Source organism: Macaca mulatta, chromosome 2 (assembly GCF_049350105.2).
Source record: "Macaca mulatta isolate MMU2019108-1 chromosome 2, T2T-MMU8v2.0, whole genome shotgun sequence".
Lineage (NCBI taxonomy): Eukaryota > Metazoa > Chordata > Mammalia > Primates > Cercopithecidae > Macaca > Macaca mulatta.
The window spans coordinates 156,225,988-156,247,019 of NC_133407.1; the positions used below are offsets into that span (position 1 = coordinate 156,225,988).

General features: G+C 47.3%; 1 protein-coding gene across 12 annotated transcripts in view; it reads left to right on the forward strand.

Annotated features, from left to right (window-relative positions):
- Nucleotides 1–21,032, forward strand: part of MGLL (monoglyceride lipase) — a 136,401-nt gene that overhangs the window by 83,325 nt on the left and 32,044 nt on the right. For 11 of the 12 annotated variants that reach the window (XM_077993719.1, XM_077993721.1, XM_077993715.1 and 8 more), the window contains exon 4: nt 19,801–19,937. In XM_077993719.1, coding sequence (XP_077849845.1) covers nt 19,801–19,937 — 137 coding nt within the window. Of the gene's footprint in view, nt 1–6,731; nt 6,924–19,800; nt 19,938–21,032 lie in introns of all 12 variants that reach the window. The other variant, XM_077993722.1, reaches the window with a different exon arrangement.

Genomic DNA, 21,032 nt, shown 5'->3' on the forward strand with positions numbered 1-21,032 from the left:
TGCTGAGGTTACAGGCATGAGCCACTGCGCCGGGTCTGCTTTCTGTAACTTTTATCTGTAAACCAAGTACTATAGTAGAAAGAAGGTGGGTTTTGCCCCCTATTATATAATAAGGACATTTTTTCAAATGGTAACTGCTGTGCTGACAAGGATATGGCAAAACTCAAACTTCCATACTTTGCTGATGGCAATGAAATGTCAAGTTGAAAAGCATTTTTAGTTTTATGTATTAGGACTCATAAAAATATTGGTATCTTTTGATCTAGAAATCCCATTTTGGGAAGTTTATCTTGAGAATTCCATAGACATCTGTAAAAAGATGTTCATTTCAGTGTTATTTATAGAAGTAAAAAATCGAAGTCACTCTCAATGCTCCACAATAAGTAGTTGAGTCTTGATGTATCCCCCGATGGGATATTATGCAGTCAGTGTAAGTCATGAGTACAAATGATGCAACAATGTGCAAAAATATTCACAGATTATGTATGTGAAGTTACAAGTCAACTCTAAGCCCCCAGCATCCAACCAAGACCTGACACAAAACAGGTATTTAGGAAATGCTTGTTACATTGAAAGTGACCTGCTTGCACGATCTTTCTGTAGCAGCCAGATAGAAAAAGGCTTTGTCTAGTGGAAGGGCTGACCTTGTCCCCACCCAGCCCCTAACGCACACCCTGGGAACCATGAGACAAGGGGATGTTGACTGAGCAAGAAGGCAAATTACACTCCCTGGCTGTTCCTGCTGGAAGGCTCGTCTGTAGCCGCTCCCCACAAACCTCTGCCCCTGTGTAACACATGTGTTGTGGTGTCCTAGCGCGGGCCTCGGGCTGACAAAGGAGTAAGCCCACACCAGGCGGCTTTGTCTTTCCTGGGAGATGGGGTCTGGCTGGGAAGAGCCTGAGAGGGCCATGCCCCCTGGGAGCACCCAGCCTGCCCTGGCATCCAGAGCCACACTCGGGGCCACCCCACAGTCTGCTCTGGACAGGTCCACTCTCCCCCGCAAGAAAGCAGGAGGAGTGGGCATGGCCTCCAGCTGAGGTCATCATACACACCGTGTTGTATGTTTCCATTCTCATTCAGTCCGCCCCACTGTGTCTCTGGATGTCACATCCTAGGTGCTGCTGGGTATGTTTCCTGTGATGAAGAAGAACATTCTATCCATAGAATGTAGAGGAAACACAGAGACCTGGTTGTCCTGTATCTCTTTGGACACAGCCGCGCTCAGGCACCTGGCCACAGAGAGGCTGTCACTATTCACTGTGGCCGAAGGTCCAGTGGTTAGGACTACCAGGTCAGGCTCTGTGCTCACTGGGGGTGGCCGTGGGGAGCAGCATTTTCCCTGAGGCTGGGGCCAGGCATTGGTACCTGCAGCCTGGGCCAGTCCAGCTCCGGGGAAAGCCTGCACTGCTGTGGGGGTGTTCTGCTCTCCTGGGACCTACCTGGCTGAACAGAACATTTTTCCCGTGCTGTGTTCTTGTATGAAAGTGGAGGTCCAGAATCCAGCCCTGGGAGGTCCCCACACTACGTCGGCACAGCCACATTTTGTCCTCTCCAAGCCTCACCTCCACCCTCAGCGTGGGGAGCTTTCCTTCCAGGCCAGCGTCACACCATTGGCCCTGCACTGGTGACTTCATCCTCCACCTGGCATATATTTTCATCCTGAAGTTTACGTGACTCGGACCACAGGCCACTTCCTCTGGGGTGTACCCCCTGCTGCCCTGCACAATCCCCACAGAACTGGAACCTCAGGGCCCCCGGAGAGCCCCTGCCTCCCTTTCTCTTGAATTCTCCAAGCTGAAGGGTGAGGCCGGCAAACGGCGACCTGGGTCCCGGCAGTCCTCAGGGGGGTTTTTGCAAAGTCCACTCAGACTTTTTAAAACTGGAACTGATACAGACAGATACTATATGATTCCACCTACATGAAGTCCTAGGGCAGTCAAACTCATGAAGACAAAAAGTCAGTGGTGGTCGCCAGGGGGTGGGTGCAGGAAAGACAGAATTGCTGAACGAGGACCGCGTTTCAGCTGGGGAGGATGGCAGGGTTCGAAGCTGGACAGTGCTGGTAGCTGCATGTCTGTGTGAACGAGCTTCATGCCGCAAATGGTGACTTCGGACAGCGAAGACGGTCAATTTAGGTTATGCACATTTACCACAAGTTTTTAAAAAGAGAACTAGGAAATGACCTTAAAACTGGATTTCTAGCTTCTCTTGAACATTTGGAAGACTGGGCCACACTGGACCCACATTCCTGTGTGGCCTGGACCTGCCAATGCCAGGGCTTTCCCCGTCAGAGCTGCCTACCGGCTCCGCAGGCCTCTGAGCGGGCTCCCCACACACGCAAGCGGACTTGCTGTGTGTGTGTCTGGCCCTAGGCCCACACCTGCGTTTTATGAGTCTCTGTATGTGCTTCACCTAGACACTGGCCAGCATACAGCAAGCGCTTAGCAAAGGTGTGCTGGGGGCTGGCTGCGTGCACACTTGGAGGATGGTAGAAAGCATCTCCAGGAACCCCCAAAGCCTCAAAGAAGCAGCACAGTACCACTGGTCCACACCCCTGTGTGGCATTCAGTTGTCCATGTAAGAGTTCCATGAATGAAATCTCAGGCCTGCTGCTCCAACCCAAAGCCCTCCATAAGGTCACCAGCATGGCCGGTTTGCAGTATAACCTTCCAGAGCTTTCTTTCTGCTTTGATATCACGTATGAGCCACAGGAAACAGTAGTATTTTGTGGGTTTTTAAAAGCATCAGTGGTGAGCTACGTAGGCGTCATTCAGCAGTTTAAGCTTTTTCTATCCACAGTGGGTCTTGGAGGTCTTCCCAGGCCAGTTCACACAGTTCACGTTGGCAACTTATTGAAAGGAGACCAAACTAATAATACTTAATTATTTCTGGTTGGCAGGAGTGGTTTGACTTTTAGTTTTTATTTCTACAACCAATATTTACTGCCCACTTATTCCTTGTCTGGTGCTGCTCCAAGCACTTTATAGCAATTATCTCAGTTGAACTCACTAACAAGCCAAAGAGGTGGGGACTTGCACTACCCTCAATTTGCAAAGGAGTCGACTGAGCCTTAAAGAAGTTGAGCCCCCTACAAGAGGCCTCCCTGTGGTGGAGCCGGATTTGATCTGAAGAAGTCTAATTCTGGGGTCTTTGCACTTAGTGGCTACTTGAGGCTTTTCTAGATTTTTCTGAGGTAGCTCCCTTGAACATGTTTTACTTTTTCAATCAGAGCAGAGACGCAGTGTGTATCATTTAAGATGCAGGCAAACTGACACAGGCATTTTCTTCATTCCACCTGGTGCCTCCTGAATCGAAGGCATCTTCAATACTGTCTGGTAGAATTTTCTGCGATGGTGGACATGTTCTACCTCTGCCCAACCTGTGTGGAAGTGACTGGTTGCATGTGGCCATAGAGCACTTGCAGGTAGCTGGTAAGACTACAGAACTGAGTTTTTCCATCTTTTTCATTGTAATTGATGTAAATGTAAGCATAGCTGACCTGTGCGGCTGGGGCAGATTGGGACCTCTGCTTTATGCAGTCACACTGTCTGTTGGCATCCAGGGACTCTGTGCCCTGCTGCAGAAGCCCCCATACCACCCTGCCACTTGGTACTCAGGAGCGCTCACTCCTGCAGGGGCTGGACTGGCCCTCTCCCCTTATGCTGGAAGCTGAGGAGTGTGCCCAGATGGCAAGGGTGCATGGAGAGTGCCAGATAATCCCTTTCTAACCTCTCTGCAGGCAGGCCCAAGGGCTGGGACCCAGGCTGCAGGGTGCTCCAGCCTGGCAGGTGGCTCCTGCCCAGGGCCTCCCTCTGTCTGTCCATGGTTGTGAGCAACCCAGGGCTGAGTGGGTGCTGAACACCGGAGGCCTGACCAGACTCCACCCCTCCACCAGCAGCATCTGGGAGGTAGAGCTGTGATTCCAGAAATAAGGCCTCCCAAGGCGTGGCTTGCTCCTGTGTTTGCTGGAGGATTCAACAAGAAAGATCTAGGTTACCATTTCCTGCTTCCAGGAACCAAGAACACTTTTTTTATTTTAAAGAGACAGGATCTTACTGTCACCCAGGCTGGAGCGCAGTGGTAAAATCATGGCTCACTGCAGCCTCAACTTCCCGGGCTTAAGCGATCCTCCCGCCTCAGCTTCCCGAATAGCTGGAACTACAGGCGTGTGCCACCACGCTCGGCTAATTTTTTGTATTTTTTGTACAGGTGGAGTTTCAGCATGTTGCCCAGGCTGGTCTCGAACTCCTGGTTTAAGCCATCCGCCCACCTTGGCTTCCCAAAGTGCTGGGATTACAGGTGTGAGCCACTGCGCCCAGCCACACGAGCACTTCTTACGTTATTCTTACTTAGATAATATTACCATGTGCCATATGTGAATGCATAATTAATGCCTGTTTTAAGAAGCAGTTGATGGGCGGTCGCTCATGCCTATAATCCCGACTGAGGCAGGGGATCACCTGAGGTCAGAAGCTCGAGACTAGCCTGACCAACATGGTGAAACCCAATCTCTACTAAATACAAAAAATTAGCCGGGTATGGTGGTGCACGCCTGTAATCCCAGCTACTTGGGAGGCTGAGGCAGGAGAATTGCTTGAACCCGGAAGGCAGAGGTTGCAGTGAGCTGAGATTGTGCCATTGCACTCCAGCCTGGGCAAGAAGAGTGAAACCCTGTCTCAAAAAAAAAAAGAAGCAATTGATGATTTCACTATATCCTGGAGGTGGATAGTGATGTCCCGGAATTGCAAAAGACCCGGGCAGATGTTCCAGTGTGGAGAATACAGGGCCGCTTTGGTCTGCAGCCTCAATTTTCATAATGACCCTTATCATGGCAGTGAGCATTTATTGAGTGCTTCCTGTGTGCCCTGCTCTGTGCTAGCCACCATCCATGCCCTCCCTCACTAATCCTCACAGCACCTTCTGATGTGGGCTTGTGAGTGCCCCTTATTGCAGGTGACAAGGCTGAGCCTTCAGAAAGTGAAGTCACTGCCCAAGGTCACACAGAGGTGACCTCCACCTTACTACAGTCACACGTCAGAGGGTGCTGTGAGGATTAGTGAGCAAGGGAATGGATGGTGGCTAGCACAGAGTGGGGCAAACAGGAAGCACTCAGTAAATGCTCAGTGCTGTGATAAGGGTCATTATGGAAATTGCGGCTGCGGACCAAAGCGGCCCTGTATTCTCCTCACTGGAACATCTGCCCAGGTCATTTGTAATTGCTGGCCACCTCCAGGATACAGTGATGCTGGCCTTAGCCTCCTCATCTTCCAACTGGTGGATGGGGACCCTTCCCTCCCAGCTTGGGTTGTTATTAAACAAGAGGAGGGCCGGGCGCGGTGGCTCATGCCTGTAGTACCAGCACATTGGGAGGCTGAGGCAGGTGGATCATTTGAGGTCAGAGTTCTAGACCAGCCTGGCCAACATGGTGAAATCCTGTCTCCACTAAAAATACAAAAAATTAGCTAGGCATGGTGACATGCAATTGTGGTCCCAGCTACTCAGGAGGCTGAGGCAGGAGCATCATTGGAGCCCAGGAGGTCGAGGTTGCAGTGAGCCGAGATTACACCACTGCACTCCAGCCTGGGCGACAGAGTGAGACCCTGTCTCAAAAAATAAATATAAATAAATAAATAAATAAACAAGAGGAGTAGCAGGCCCAATGGCCTGGCGTGGGGCCAGGCATACCGCAAGCCCTTAACAAATGAGACTCTTTTCTGTTTGCCTTCATAACATCTTAGCTGAATTTAAATTTGGAATAGTGCTTATTCATTCATTAAACCCCAGTGAAAGGAGCCCTTCCCCTCACCCAGCCCTGCCTGCGCAGGGATGCATGAAGCTGAAGTCTCCAGGGCAGCGGAACCATTTCTCACATGTGTTCTCTCTAGGACCAGACTCATTTACTCTTTGTGACTCATGACTCTTTCGCTGACCTAACTGCTGCCTTTTCTGGAAGCTCTGGGATCCTGACTTCAGTTGTTTTTAGTTGCATATTGCCCAGCCCTTCTAAAAGTTTCACTTCTTAATTGTTAAAAAATATAGCAGGCCGGGCGCGGTGGCTCACGCCTGTAATCCCAGCACTTTGGGAGGCCGAGGCGGGCGGATCACAAGGTCAGGAGATCGAGACCACGGTGAAACCCCGTCTCTACTAAAAATACAAAAAATTAGCCGGGCGCGGTTGTGGGCGCCTGTAGTCCCAGCTACTCAGGAGGCTGAGGCAGGAGAATGGCGTGAACCCGGGAGGCGGAGCTTGCAGTGAGCCGAGATCTCGCCACTGCACTCCAGCCTGGGCGACAGAGCGAGACTCCGTCTCAAAAAAAAAAAAAAAAATATATATATATATATATAGCATCTCACATCCTGGAGTAATGAATGTCCGTTTCTTTTTAAAGCAATTTGCTTTTCCTCATACAATTTTCCTTGTTTTTTTAAAGTGATACAACAATTTCAGCAGAAGTGAAACTTTGGTTGCCACGTGTCTGTACTTTTATTAGGTTTGACTGACCCTAAGCTCCAAACGATGGAACTAGCACTATTTGGGAACTTCTGTAATCTCACGGAGGACAACAGATCTAACTGAATGCTTTTAAGTGAAAATAAAAAGATCTCTTCCATGTTAAACCTGGGAGTTTTTAGTGTGAAGGAACTAAGCCAAAAGATGGCTTAACGCTCGCACTCTAAGAAAGTCAGGATTCTAACTGAAGGTGCAGACCAGCTGCCCCATCTCTTTGCAGAGTTGAACAGGAGAAAATCCTTGTAAGTGGGAGAGATACAGACTAGATTTTTCAGAAGGATCTCCCCCTGGAAGGACGTAAGCACCAAGAGAATGCCAGAACTTATACATTTTTCTCCTCTGAAACTATACAAAGGGAGAGAATGGGAGAAGGCAGGGAGCGAGCGCGTGCTAGAAACCCACCTTTTGCCGGGTATGTTGTGCTGTTTCATTTATTCCCCCAACAACCTGAAGAGGAGACAGGCAGGGAGGTGACAGGAGATAACTATAATCTTGGAATTTGTGTTTCATTCCCTTGCTTTTTTATTTTATGTGTTTATCACATAAGTATGGGTCTCTAAAAATATGTATATTTGCTTTTGCTTGTTTTCTTAACATTATAAAATGGCGTCATACTTACCGCAGTCTTCCATGACTTGCTTAACACTTTGTATTTCTTTTCTACAATTCATCAGTGCTGCTTTGTGCAGCTCTAGTTTATTTGCTTTTCGCTACTGTGTGATAATCCATTTGCCACAATGTATCCATTCTCTAGTTACGACAACTGGACTGCTGTGAACAGTCCCATTCCTGTGTCTAAGAACTTCTCTTGGACATATATCCTGGTGTGGAATTGCTGGGTTGTAAAGTATAGAAATTCAACCTTACTGGATACCAAATTGTTCTCCCAAGGAGGTTGTACTAGTTTCTCTCCCTCCTGTTGCAACATGTATGAGTTTGGGACTTCCTTTAGATCTAAAAATGGGGACTAAGGCAATTCTTCCTTTCTGCTCCTAAAACAAAGGCTTGTTCCACTCTGGTGTTCATCAACAAATGACTTTAATTCTTCCTTTGGGTCTGAATGAGCCAAGACTCCCACATTGGACTCCTCCAGATCCATTGTGTGGTTCTTGAGACTAGAGGCCCCACAGTGATGGTCTGTCTTATTGCCCTGACCACACATTCTGCAAGATTCCTCCTTTCTGGTGCTGGCTGACCTCCTGTGGGTTGGCCAGGAATGCAGGGCAGACAGCCGAATTGTAAGGGAGGGAAGTGTCTGTCCTCTTCACAGTCAGGTGCTCCCATCTCTCCAGAGCCTCAGCTGGTGTGCCTCCTGTGACTGGCTGCCTTAGTCACCCGAGGAGAGATGACCAGGAAAATCCACAGAGAAGGCATTTGCTGGACTGAGGGGGATAAACGGACCGTGGAAAGGTGGATTGCTCCTTGGACCTCTTCACCTGGGGGCTGTCAAGTTGGGACAGAGCCAAGACAAGAGCCCTTTTTCAAACGTGTTCTTTCATCTTTTAATGGAGCTGGTTTATTTGGCAGGCTAGCAAATCCTGCAGGGCCCCTGTGCGGCCACTCTGGAGGGTCAGGGAGACACTGTGTGGCCGGCACCTGCAAAGGAGCAGGGGTGAGAAATGAGGAGAAGTGTCTGTCTGTGCAGAACCCCCAGTGGAGAGCGTGTGGGCTCAGAGTTAGGGTAAATGAAGGCACAGGCACACTGCAGACCCCGATGGGAGAGGCAGTGGGCGATGTTTCCATGGTGAAATGGAATACTGGGAGCCGGGTGCCCTGGCGCCTCGTGGCAGCCCCTCCTTACTCTAGGCTGGCCTCGCTGGCATTCGTCTTTGAGCTGATGAGGGACCAGACCAGTCCCAGGTTAGCACCTGAATCCACTTTCCTGCATTTTGGATAACACATATTGTGTCTTTCCTCTGGTTATAAAAGTGAGACCTGATCAGGGTAGATTCAAGGGAAAACAGCACTGCCTCAAGGCAGCCATGGAGCCCACAGGGTTAAGGGAGCAGGTTCCAGAATTAGACTCCTTAGACCAACCCGGCTCCACCACAGGAAGGGCTCCAGCAGGGTTTTCTACTTCAGGCCTGGGCCTCCTGCTCTGCAAGGAGCACCCACTTTCCTCTGCAGGGCCGCAACACCATTCGACTGGGAGGCAGGCTGGAGGGGCTTGGCCGCCCTGCCCTCTTTACTGGGCTCTTCGGTGACTTGCTCCACATCAGCACACCCAGCCAGGTGCAGCTGCGCACCCAGCCACTCCATCCCTCTGCTCAGAGGCAAAGCTTCCCCCTCTGAACCCTGGAAGTCAGAGCGATGGCTGCATAGGGTCCTTTCTCCCCAGGGAGGCACGGAGTTGGTGGATGAAGCTTTTGACAAGACTTTTCTATAATGGTCTTGCGGAGACAGTGATATAATGAGGCCAAATTAAAAAAAAAAAATGCAAACATCCCTCTTGTGCCTAAAACTCTCCTCAGCCTCCCCTCTCTCCAGGCAGAGGCCAGCATCCTTACCATGGTCTCAGGCCACGTCCTCCCAAGACACTGACACCTCTCCTCCCATGCAGGGGCCTGCATCTGCCTTGCTTCCCAGGCCTGAATCCCCCTCACTCTTGTTACCGGAAGGGGGTCCTTATCCAGACTCCAAGAGAGGGTTCTTGGATCTCACGCAAGAAGGAATTTAGAGGGAGTCCATAGAGTAACATGAAAGCAAGTTTATTAGGATGGTAGAGGAATAAAAGAATGGATACTCCATAGACAGAGCAGCCCTGAGGGCTGCTAGTTGCCCATTTTTATGGCTATTTCTTGATGATATGCTAAACAAGGAGTGGATTATTCATGCCTCCCCTTTTTAGACTATACTGGGTAACTTCCTGACGTTGCCATGGCGTCTGTAAACTGTCATGGCTCTGCTGAGACTGTAGCAGTGAGGACAACCAGAGGTCACTGTTGTCGCCATCTTGATTTTGGTGGGTTTTAGCCGGCTTCTTTACTGCAACCTGTTTTATCAGCGAGGTCTTTAGGACCTGTATCTTGTGCCAAGCTCCTATCTCACTCTGTAACTTAGAAAACCTCCATCGTCTGGGAATGCAGCCCAGTAGGTCTAAGTCTCGTTTTATCCAGCCCCTGTTCAAGCTGGAATTGCTCTGGTTCAAATGCCTCTGGTACTCTCACCCTCCTTCCACCCACCACTCCTCCCAGAACTCCCTGGGCTGGAGAAGTCACTGAACCTCCTGAGACCCAGTCATGGTGTCCGTCAGTGCACTCGGTGGCCTCATAGACATGAGGTCTCCAGTGGACATTTGCTGCCATTTGTTGTGGTTACTTCCAGGGTCAGGGTCAGCCTCTGCCCAGCCCTTCTGTTCCCATTGTATCTCACTCTTAGAAATTTGTGAAGTCTTCAAAAGAACATTTCCCAGTGGCCTCCCTGTTTGCACATCTGCAGGTGCTGGTGAGTGTAAACAACCTGTCCCTGCCTGACACGGAGCCAGACCCTTCTCAGGACTCACCTGGGGTGAGCAACTGCAGGCACATATCACCAAGAAATCCGGGCGGGCTTGTAGGGAAGATACCAGCCCTGTGTTTTCACAGTGGGTTCTTTATCTTGTTGAGAAGGCTTTTCTTTCCCTCCTCAATCTTCGTCCCCTGCTTCCTGCTGTGTTTTGCCCTGAGCTGTAAGAGTGACAACCCTGGGTCTGGAGTTCACGCCCTGTACTCAAGCCCCTTCCCTGTGGCTCACTCACTGGGGGCTGAGCTCCACCGTTTAGTCTCTCCAGGGTCAGTTTCCTTTGCTAGAAAATGGGAAAGGAATCCCTACCTCACAAGCTTGTGGGGATCAAATGAAACAAACTCTGGGAAAAGTGCTTTGTGGGTTATGAACTCTCACACAAATACCACGTGCTGTTTTTACTGCTTGTTAAAGGCTTCACCTCGCTTTCCTTATGCAAAGCTATATTTTACCAGCTTTTTCTTCTGTAAGAAAATGAATGCTAAGTAAGCCTGGTTCCCTGAAAAAAGGGAAGTGAAGTGAGAGGTCAGCTCTTCCCATTCCAGCAGTAACAGGATCACCAGCTTTCTGTAGGTTCCCGGGGGACTCTTTGCTCATGGTAATGACATGGAAAGTTATTTTCAGACAGAAATATTTTGTAGGAGACTATTTAATCATTCAACAAAGAATTATCATGAATTTATTATACTTTTCATCAAATGCAGCACTGGGGTGTTTAAGAGTACCTAGGATCTGTTTTAATTGGGTGTCGTAAGACACACAGACATGAAAATGACTGTCATGAGGGGAGAAGTTTATTCCATTAACAGGTCCCTAGAAACAGATGGCAAAGCACTCCATGCAGGGCCCTGCAGGGGAGCACTGGGCGGGTCAGGGGCCAGAGGGAGAGGGGACTGTGGGCCGGGGCTTTTATTATGGCTTCCAAAGGGAAGAACAGGTGAGGTGCAGTGAGCAGGTTTAGGTTTGATTAGTTTGAAGAATTTCAGGGCTCCGAGATGCAGGGCTGTCCTTAATTGTCTGGTGCCTGGCCCTGAGGTGATCAGGACAGGGGGACAGTGGCCTGGAGCGGGAAAGTCTGATAAAGGTGGTTGAAGTCCCATCCACTATGGGGTGGGGCTGTCTTTCCAGGATCAGCAAGGCCTGAGATGTTAAAGCATCAAAGTATAGAAAATTTAAAAATATAGTTAATACATAGAGACACAAAACTAAAAATATCTTAAAGTCTGCAAAGCAGGGTTCTTTAAAAAAAAAATAATAATAATAATAATAATAATAATAATAAAAAACACCAAGAGAGCAGCCAGGCATGGTGGTGCGCGCCTGTAGCCCCAGTACTTGGGAGGCTGAGGCAGGGGATTGCTTGAGCCCAGGAGTTTGAATCTACCCCGGGCAACATAACAAGACCTTGTCTCTAAAACAAATATGTAAATACATAAATAAAACCAGGAGAAAAAGAATTCTCATTGCAGATGCAAAGCTACTTCTCAACAAACTCTGTTTCCATGGTGGTCAAGGAAACATATGCATCAGCTATAGCTAGAGTAATGGAATTGAGTTTCTTTGGTAAGTGGCCATTATGGAAACATTGCCGACAATTCATTTCAATTCATTTGATCAAACACCCACCTTCTGCTAGGCCTGTGCCAGGAACCTTAGGGAATGCACAGGTGAATAAAGTATGATCCTTGCTCTCCAAGGCAGACATGGGCACGTGCACGCTGCATTCCCTTCCTGAGTCCATGCAGACATCATTGTTCACTCAGGACTTTTTTGCGCCCCATCCAACCACACTCGCCTTAGAAGTCGCTGCAGCACAGAGCAGCAGGCAGCCTCTGCCACCAACCAGAGTCATGTGGCACCCCTGCTCTCAGGACCCTCCATCTGTAGGGTGGGGGGTGGTGCTGGAGGAGGACTGTGATCAACTCACATGTGACAGGGGCAAGAAGTGCTTCAGGGGTATGAAAGGGGTATGTTGCCTTTGAACTTGCAGTAGCTTCTTCTCCAATCTGCCTGCCCACCCCAAGCTCTCCATGACCCACCTCCTCTTCCGGAAGCTGCACCTGCATTGAGGGAATTACAGTGGATGCCGTGGATGACAGGACTGAAAGGGCCTTAAAGGACTGGGGCAGGGTGATGACATCAAGGAGAGGCTGCCCGTTCAGAGGCACAGGGCAGGAACATGTGCGCATGCTTCAGGAACTGTGGGCAGGTGGGTGTGCACGTGGCTCAGAATGTGGCAGAGGAACCAGTAGGAGCCTTCCTGGGAGGCTGGGAATACTGGGCTGGGATGTGCAGGCTGCATTCTCAAATAGTGGGGGCTGTTGGACTACAACACCATCAGAGCAGCTTCCAGAAGAGGAGGTGGGTCATGGAGAACTTGGGGTGGGCAAGGAGATTGGAGAAGAAGCTACTGCAAGTTCAAAGGTAACAAGGGTCTCCACCCCTACCAGGATATGATGTGCAAAGAAGGAGACTGGATGTAGAAATCTAGAAGGACTTGGGGACCAATTGGATGTGGAAAGAGAATTAAAGTCAAAGATGACAGCCCTGTTTTGAGCCTGAATAATTTGGAAGGCTTACTGGGCTGTTAACTACTATGTGAAGCCCAGAAAGAGAGCCAATTATTTGCAAGCAGTCTGAGGAACTGTGGAACAGCCAGGAGAGTCTGACCATGGGTTGGCAGGGTGGATCTGTAGCTCTGGAAAGAAGCCAGAGTCAGAAACGGTTTATCCAGGAGATGCCTACATTACCATCAGAGTCAAAGCATGGGAGTGATACACTTGGACCAGGGAGAGCTCGCAGAGTGACCTGAGGCGTCCTGCACGTAACGTGTGTCAAGGGCAGGATCCTATAATGCCTCAAGAATATGGAGGCTGACTTATGAATAAGCAAACTGGCGGAGCTGAGCGGAAATCTGGAAATAGACTGGGCTTGAGTGAAAAGGGAACTTTAACACATGATAAGGATGACACTGCAATTCAGTGAAGCAGTGAAGGACTTGCTCATAAATTCTGCTGCGACAATTACGAACCATCTGCATTTTGGAACTTCCTATAGAGATGGTGGTTGCAACCACATTGTAGATACACTAAATGCCACTAAATTGGTACACTTTAACATGGTTCATTTTATGTGTGGTGAATTTTCTGAATTGAAATAAAGTCTGGTAAAAGATGGCTGTCTCTTACCCGACACCAAGACAAAATCCAAATGGGTCAAAGATTAGAATGTAAAACAATGAAACTATATCTAGAGATGGATGGTGGTGATGGCTGCACAAGAATGTGAATGTATTTAATACCACTAAACTGTACATGTAAACTGGTTAATGTTTTAGGTCATGTATATTATACTGCAAAAGAAATATAAGTCACAAAAAATATGGCTGAATTCTTTTGTAACTGCGGAGTGGGGAAGGCCTTTATCACCAAGAATCAAAATTCAGAAGCCATAAAATGAAAAGACTGATAATTTGACTATTCAAAAATAAGAATCTCAAAAGAAACCAAAAGTAAGAATTCTTCTGCTTGGCTAAATACAACGTAAACAAAGCCAAAAGACAAATGACCAACTAATGTACAAAGAGCTCCTAAATGTCAAGAAGAGATGCAAAACCCCCACAGAAAAAAATAAGCAAGGATGTGAATACTCAGTTTACTAAAAAAGAAGTAATGGCTCTTAAAATCTGAGATGTTCAACCCCACTTTGTCTCCTATCATATGAGCAAAAACCTAAATGTCAAACACACAGTCTGCTGGTCACACCAAGAGAAAGAGACCCTCTCCGACATCTCACTCACAGAGTGAAATGCGACACTCCCACACGGAGGGGAATTTGGTAATACCTACAAAAATTGCATATGCATTTACATTTCAGCTAAGCAATCCTGCATCTAGGCACATACCCTGAAGATACACCAACATGCAGATGACATAAAATAGTCCGAGTTTATCCACTGCAGCCAAGTGTTTAATAAATAAGAGCCTGGATACAATCCAAATGTTTCCAATGAGAGAGTGCTTGAAGAAACTACGGTTCACCCCCACAGAGGCGTACTACGCAGCAGTAAGGCAGAATGGAGGCAGGTCTGGGGTCTTTGGCACAGAGTGACCTCCAGAATATGTTAAACGTGGGGGAAAAAAAAGACCTGGTAGAAATCCAGAAATAGAAAAGACTGTTTCTAGAGTAGGATATGTGGCGTACTATCTTTTAACTAAGAAAGGAGGAAAAATAAGAATAGATGGGTAGATGGATAAATAGATTAGACAGAGAATAGATAGATGATAGACTAGATGGATAAATGGATGGATGGATGGATGGATGGATGGATGGATGGATGGATGGATAAACAGGTAGTTTTCTTATTTTTGCAAAAAGAAATGATTAGAGAAAAAAACAGAAAATAATTAGAATGATTAACCCTAGGGAACAAGCGGGGAAATGGAGGAGATGGGGTGGAAGTGAGACTTCACTGGAAGAATTTTTTAATATATTTCTGACCATTGTATCAGGTAGATGTTCTCATATTTGGAAAAGAAAATTAAATTGAAAAGCAAAAAGGAAAAACCTATAATTGGAAAGAAATTTAATTTGAAATTAATGCATCTAATTATCAAATTAGTAACATAAGCACACAGAGAAAATAATTATAACCTGTTTATAAGAATTTGAACTTCAAACTGAATACTCTGGTCATTTATTATTGAACTATATTCTAAAGACAAAAAAATGCAAAGTGATTCTAGCTTCTTGCCATAGGCTTATTATTGGTGGCAATATTGGTATTGTAATTTTGACACTATGCTACAAGTAAATATGTTAATGCTATTAGGAACCAAGATTTTCAGTGCCAAAGAAAATAGATAAAATACAAAATCATAGAAGGTAAGAGAAAACTTTAGAACATTGATTTCTACTTCTTTGTTTGTTTGTTTGTTTCTTTGTTTGTTTGACAGCCTTGCTCTGTTGCCCAGGCTGGAGCCCAGTGGCACGATCATGGCTCACTGCCGCCGTGACCTCCTGGGCTCAAACGATTCTCTCACTTCAACTTCCTGAGTATCTGGGACTACAGGTGTGCACCACCATGCTAGGCTAATTTTTTGTATTTTTTGTAGAGATGGGGTTTTGCCAAGTTGTCCAGGCTGGTCTCGAACTCCTGGGCCCAAGAGATCTGCCCATCTTGGCCTCCCAAAGTGCTGGGATTACAGGCATGAGCCACTGCGCCTAGACAGAACATTGATTTATAGTTGAAAATATCTATATGGACACATGTTTTTTAAGAATTAAGTTTTCTTAAGTCTCACGTAAAAAAAAAAAAAAAGAATTAAGTTTTCCAGCTCTGCCTAATGAAGGGCATGAAAGCAAGGGCACCTCGATTGCACTGGACACTCCCAACTTTAAATCTTGATTTTTAAACACTGAAAGGAACTGGAGCTCCCTGGAGAAATGGTTAATTCCAAGTCTGGGACAAGGAAAGTATAAGGTGAGCCTGGTACATTTGTGTTGAGGAAGAGGGGAAGTTCTTGATAATGAATGGGAACACAGGAACAAGCCAAATGACACCATGAGGGGAAACAGTCAGATACAGGATGTGGGGCATTTACTAGCCTGGCCTCTCTAAGACTAAAGAAACATAGCAAACAAATACAGCATATGAATTTTGCATCCTGGTTCTAAAACACCAGCTGTAAAATACTTGCAGACAACTGGGAAATTAGAATTTAGATTGTATATTAGATGATATTAGAGAGTTATTGCTAATTTACTTAGGCAGGAAAATGGTATTATAGTTATGAAGAGAATGTCACTAAGCATGCTGAAGTGTTTACGGTGAAATGTTATAGTACTTATGGATTATTTTTATAACACTTTTTTATTCGGAAGTACCTTCAACTTCAAAGAAAGTTTGCAAGAATAGTATAAAGAACCCCTGTAGATCCTTTACCCAGATTTGTCCATTGTTTCTTCCTTCCTTGCTTGCCTGCTTCCTTCCTTCCTTCCTTCCTTCCTTCCTTCCTTCCTCCCTCCCTCCCTCCTTTCTTTCTTGCTTTCTTTTCCTTCCTTCCTCCCTCCCTCCTTTCTTTCTTGCTTTCTTTTCCTTCCTTCCTCCCTCCCTCCTTTCTTTCTCGCTTTCTTTTCCTTCCTTCCTTCCTTCCTCCCTCCCTCCCTCCTTTCTTTCTTGCTTTCTTTTCCTTCCTTCCTCCCTCCCTCCCTTCCTTCCTTTTCTTTCCCTCTCTCTTTCTTTCTTTTTCTTTCTTTCTGTCTTCTCTTTCTTTCACTATCTGTTTTTCCTTTTTTTTTTTTGAGATAGGGTCTCCCTTTTGTCCAGGCTGGAGTGCAGTGGTGCAAACACAGCTCACTGCAGCCCCAACCTCACAGGTTCGAGTGATCCCAAGTAGATAGGATTATAGGTGTGCACCACCATGCCACCGATGCCCAGTTAATGTTTTAAATTCTTTTTTAGCAACAGGATCTCTCGTTATATTGCCCAGGTGGGTCTTGAACTCTTGGGCTCAAGCGATCTTTCCACCCTGGCCTCCCAAAGCACTGGGACTATAAACATGAGCCACCTTGCCCAGCCTGCAACTTACTTTTACAAGATTCAGCCATTTTTATATTCATAAATGTGTATATATACAGCAAATAAAATGATAACGTATTCTTTCAGTGTTTCTGTTCATTTGAAAGTTTTGTAGTAAGAAGCTGGGGAGGAGCCCTATTTCAAACGTTGGAAGATCAGGATATAGTGTTGAGTGAACAAAGCCCCACACAGAGCAGGATCTGTTTTGTGTTTCTTTGTGTTTAGGACTGGGGTAAAAATCAGGAATTGTATTTGTATTTGCATTTGCTTATAAAGAGGCTGAGACACTAAGAGAAGAGTTTAGGGGAAGATGGGGAATTGGGTGGATGGGAGGAGGTGGGAAAGGGACCGTCAGTGTACACCTTTCATATCACTTTGATTTTGTACCATGTGAATTGAGTGTCTTTTAAGATGCAATTTTTAAATTAAAAATGAATGAATGAATGAATGAGTACAGAAATTAGCCAGGGAGGAAAACAGACAAAGACAACACAGCCAGATGAGAAGGAGGAGAGCCAAGGAAGTCCATTTCCAGGCGCACCCCATGACAAGGTCAGCAGGAGCATGTGGTGCTGAGTGAGCTCAGAAGAGGATGGGGTAAAGGCCCACTGGGGTGGACTCAGCTGAGGGTTGCATGGAGCCTCTAGGGCTGGAGAGAGAATGTAGGTGGGGAAAGGGCCATGAGTGTGAATCACCCCTTAAGTGGGAGGGGAAGAGGGAGGGAAGAGGGCGGCTTGAGGGCTGTGGATGAAGGAGGGAGGACAGGGATGTAGCTGACACGGGGAGCAGGCTGGGCTGGGAGTGGTTGGAATCAGAAAGGGGGATGCTTCCAATATAGAGGGCCGTTTTGGACTGTCCCCTTGTTTTCAAAAAAGATGAGTGATACTATGTCCCCAGGATTATTAGGTAGCATTGCAAGTTTTGGGAGCATAGAAACATACGGAAGAGATGCCCAGATGAACTTGTTTGGAGACCAAGCCTGTGGGAAGAGGGAGCCTGTCACTGGGCAGCCCTGGTGTTGCCTTGGCTCAGCGTTTGTGTGCAGCCAGGCCTCAGGCTTTAGAGTGAGAGCAGCAGCCCCTGCGGAGGAGTAGGGGCTGTGTGCAGAGAGATGTTCCACATGGATGTGGGGGATCATGCCTCAAAAATTCAACACAGAATCACCATCTGACCTAGCAACACCGCTTCTGGGTATTACCCCAAAGAATTGAAAACTGGGACCTGAAGAGAGATTTGCACACCCATGTTCACGGCAGCATCATTTGCAATAACCAAAAGGTGGGAACAGCCCAAATGTCCGTCGACAGATAAATATATAAACGCAACATGGTCCATCCACAGAATGGAATATGATACAGCTTTATAAAGGAAGGAAATTCTGACATACATGACTACATGGATGCACCTTGAAGATACCGTGCTATGTGAAATAAGCCAGACACAAAAAGGACAAATATGACCTGATTCCACTCAAATGAAGTCCCTAGAGCAGTTAAATTTATAGAAGCAGAAAGTGTAATAGAGGGTGCCAGGGGTGTGGGGGAAGAGAGAGTAAGAAGAAAATGGGAGTTGGAGTTTAATAGCTAGTATGAGTTTGCCAGGGCTTCCATAATGAAGGACCCCAGACTGGGGCCTCGACAACAGATATTTATTGTCTCACAGTTCCAGAGGCTGGAAGTCCAAGATCAGGGCACCAGCAGGGTTGGTTTCTCCTGCACGCTCTCCTTGTGTGGTAGATGGCTGCCGTCTCCCTGCATCCTCACATAATCTTCCCTCTATCTGGGTTGTAATCCCCTCTCCTTACAGGACACCAGTCATTTGGATTAGGGCCCACCCTAAGGACCTCATTTAACTTAATCATGTTTTTTAAGACCCTGTCTTCAAATAAGGTCCCATTCCAAGATCTTGGGGGTTAGAGCTTCAACATATGGATTTGGGGGACACAAGTCAACCCATATCAATTGGTGTGGAGTCTCAGCATGGGAAGGTGAAAAAGTACAGAGTTGCACAATAATGTCCTTGATGCCACTGAACTGTACATTTAAAAATGGTTCAAACAGCAAAATTTATGTTATGGATATGATAGCACAGTAAAAAGTAAAAATAAATTTTAAAAGAGAAAACTACTCAGAAGGGCAAGGAAAAGGGGAATGTTGCCGAGAGGGTAGTGGGACCCTCGGGCCCAGTGGGATGGTCAAAGAGACCATGGGATGGTGGCTGGGAAGGTGGGTGCGGGGGACGGGCCAGTGGGAAACACGGGAGCTCGGGGCCTGACAGCAGGAGGGTCTCCAAGCTGGAGGTCTGGGCAGCCTGTCAGTTCCAGGTGGTGGCCGTTATTAGTGCAGCAGCCTCCCCAGAGGTGGCAGAGGCTTAATGAGTGCTTCAGGCTCTCAGCAGGGAAGGTCTGGGCAGCCCCTCTGGCTGTGTGGTCCCAGTTCTCCAGAAGCGCTTTCTTTTTTGCAATTTTCAAACCATCACAGCTGCTTTCAGCCTGAATGTGAAGCCACAGCCAGTGAGTTGTTTCTATAGCGACTGATGTCCTTCAAAGAGGGAGAAAGTGGAGGGCCCTGAGGAAAGAACAAGGGGGTGAACAGCACAAATAGGTGACAGATTAAACCCAAGAGGGAGAGAGTGTGACCTAGTTTCACTGCAGCTTCGTCGAGAGCTTTCTGGCAAGCACACCCAATGACTGCATATTATTTTATGTCCGTCATGTTATCTTCACATAAAGCTGTAAGATGAGGGGCTAAGTGTACCACTCTACCTGGTGAAAGGCCAATATTCAGGCACAGCTGCCAGGGGCAAGGAACAGGGAAAACGCAGGAAAATTCTGAGCCGTCTTCGTCTTACTCCTGGCCACTTTGCAGAAAACTGGGCATGCTGAGGCTCTCTGTGCACCTATCCTTTTTCCCTTCCTTGGAAACCAACCCCAAGGGAGGCTTTGTAGTATTTACACCCTGGCTCGTCGCTTCCTAGTGGTGTGATCTTGGGCACGTTCCTCAACCACTCTGTGCCTCAGTTTCATAATCCATAAAAAGTGGGAGAGAAGAATTCCAACATTCAAGAGTGGCCGGAAATAGTTAAAATGAGGTGACACGTTCAGGCGCTCAGGAGAGAGAGGCGGGTGACTGCAGTGAGGAGACCTCTGGGCTTGGGCAGGAGTCAACCTGGTAACTGCAGCTCTCTCTCATCTCCCATTCCTTTCCAGTTGGCCACGGACAGAGCGAAGGGGAGAGGATGGTAGTGTCTGACTTCCACGTTTTCGTCAGAGATGTGTTGCAGCATGTGGATTCCATGCAGAAAGACTACCCTGGGCTTCCTGTCTTCCTTCTGGGCCACTCCATGGTAAGCAGACCACAGAAGACCCACATCACATCCACCCTGGCTTCCAGCCTTGCAGGGGGAAGGGGGTGGCCCTGACTCCCCACCCCTCCCCCCGCTCTCTGCCTGCTGGCATGATGTCTCCCTTTGTGCCCTGCACTTGGAGTTCCTGGGCGATTCCGTGCTTAGGAAACAAGGGAGGCTGCCAGCCGGTCCTGACTGAGCAGCTTGAGTATGTGGCCTTTTGGAAAACTGATCTTTTTCTCAACGCTCTTTGGCCCACTTGGTGCCATTTCATAGTGAGGCTACTAAGAGCCACTTCTTGGAGGGGGGAATAGCTCCTTCATCAATAAGAAGCACACGAAATGTCCCCAAACCTTGTGTGCTTTTTTCAGAATTGAATGATAACTAGGGACAAAGGGTCCCCTTGGAAAAAATTCCTTAAAGCTTACTCCAACTCCTTCCACCTTTTAAATACGTAAATCGAGCAAATATCGTCTTAAAATGTAACGGAGCAAATGTAATCTTAAATCAGGGGCCTTAAACTGGCAGCCTCCAGGTCAAATGGAGAAAAAGTAGGCTGAAAAAGTAGGCTGGTTGGCTGACCAAGAGGTATCGAACTGCTTGAATTTATATCCCTGGGGACATTTCACCAGGGTAGGCGTTGCCTCTCGCCCCTTGGTCACTGCCTGGCTCTTACCTGCCCAGCCCCTGTGAGCATTTGCAGTTGCAACCCTTGCTTTTAAGCACCTTTGTGCTTTAGCAAACAGGTGAGGCCTCTCTCCAGCACCATCCACATTCACTCCCATTTTTCTTGGAATTTAAATTTCTAGGACCTTTACTAAACCAGGAAAAAGTATAGTATAGCAATCTATTATTATGATCACATTACCCCCCACCAAAAAAAAAAAAAGAAAGAAAACAACCCTCCTATTAAGCCTGTCGGGATGATGAATTGGGGTTCCGCCAGCTTTGGGCTTGAAATGAAGTGGGAATGTGTTATTGTTTAACTTGCGGCCCACAGGCAGGAACCTTATTTATAACTCTCTGAAATGTTTGCTCTTGGAAAACCCAGAGAAAAAAACATGTGTAATAAAATAATTGCAGATCTAGTTGATC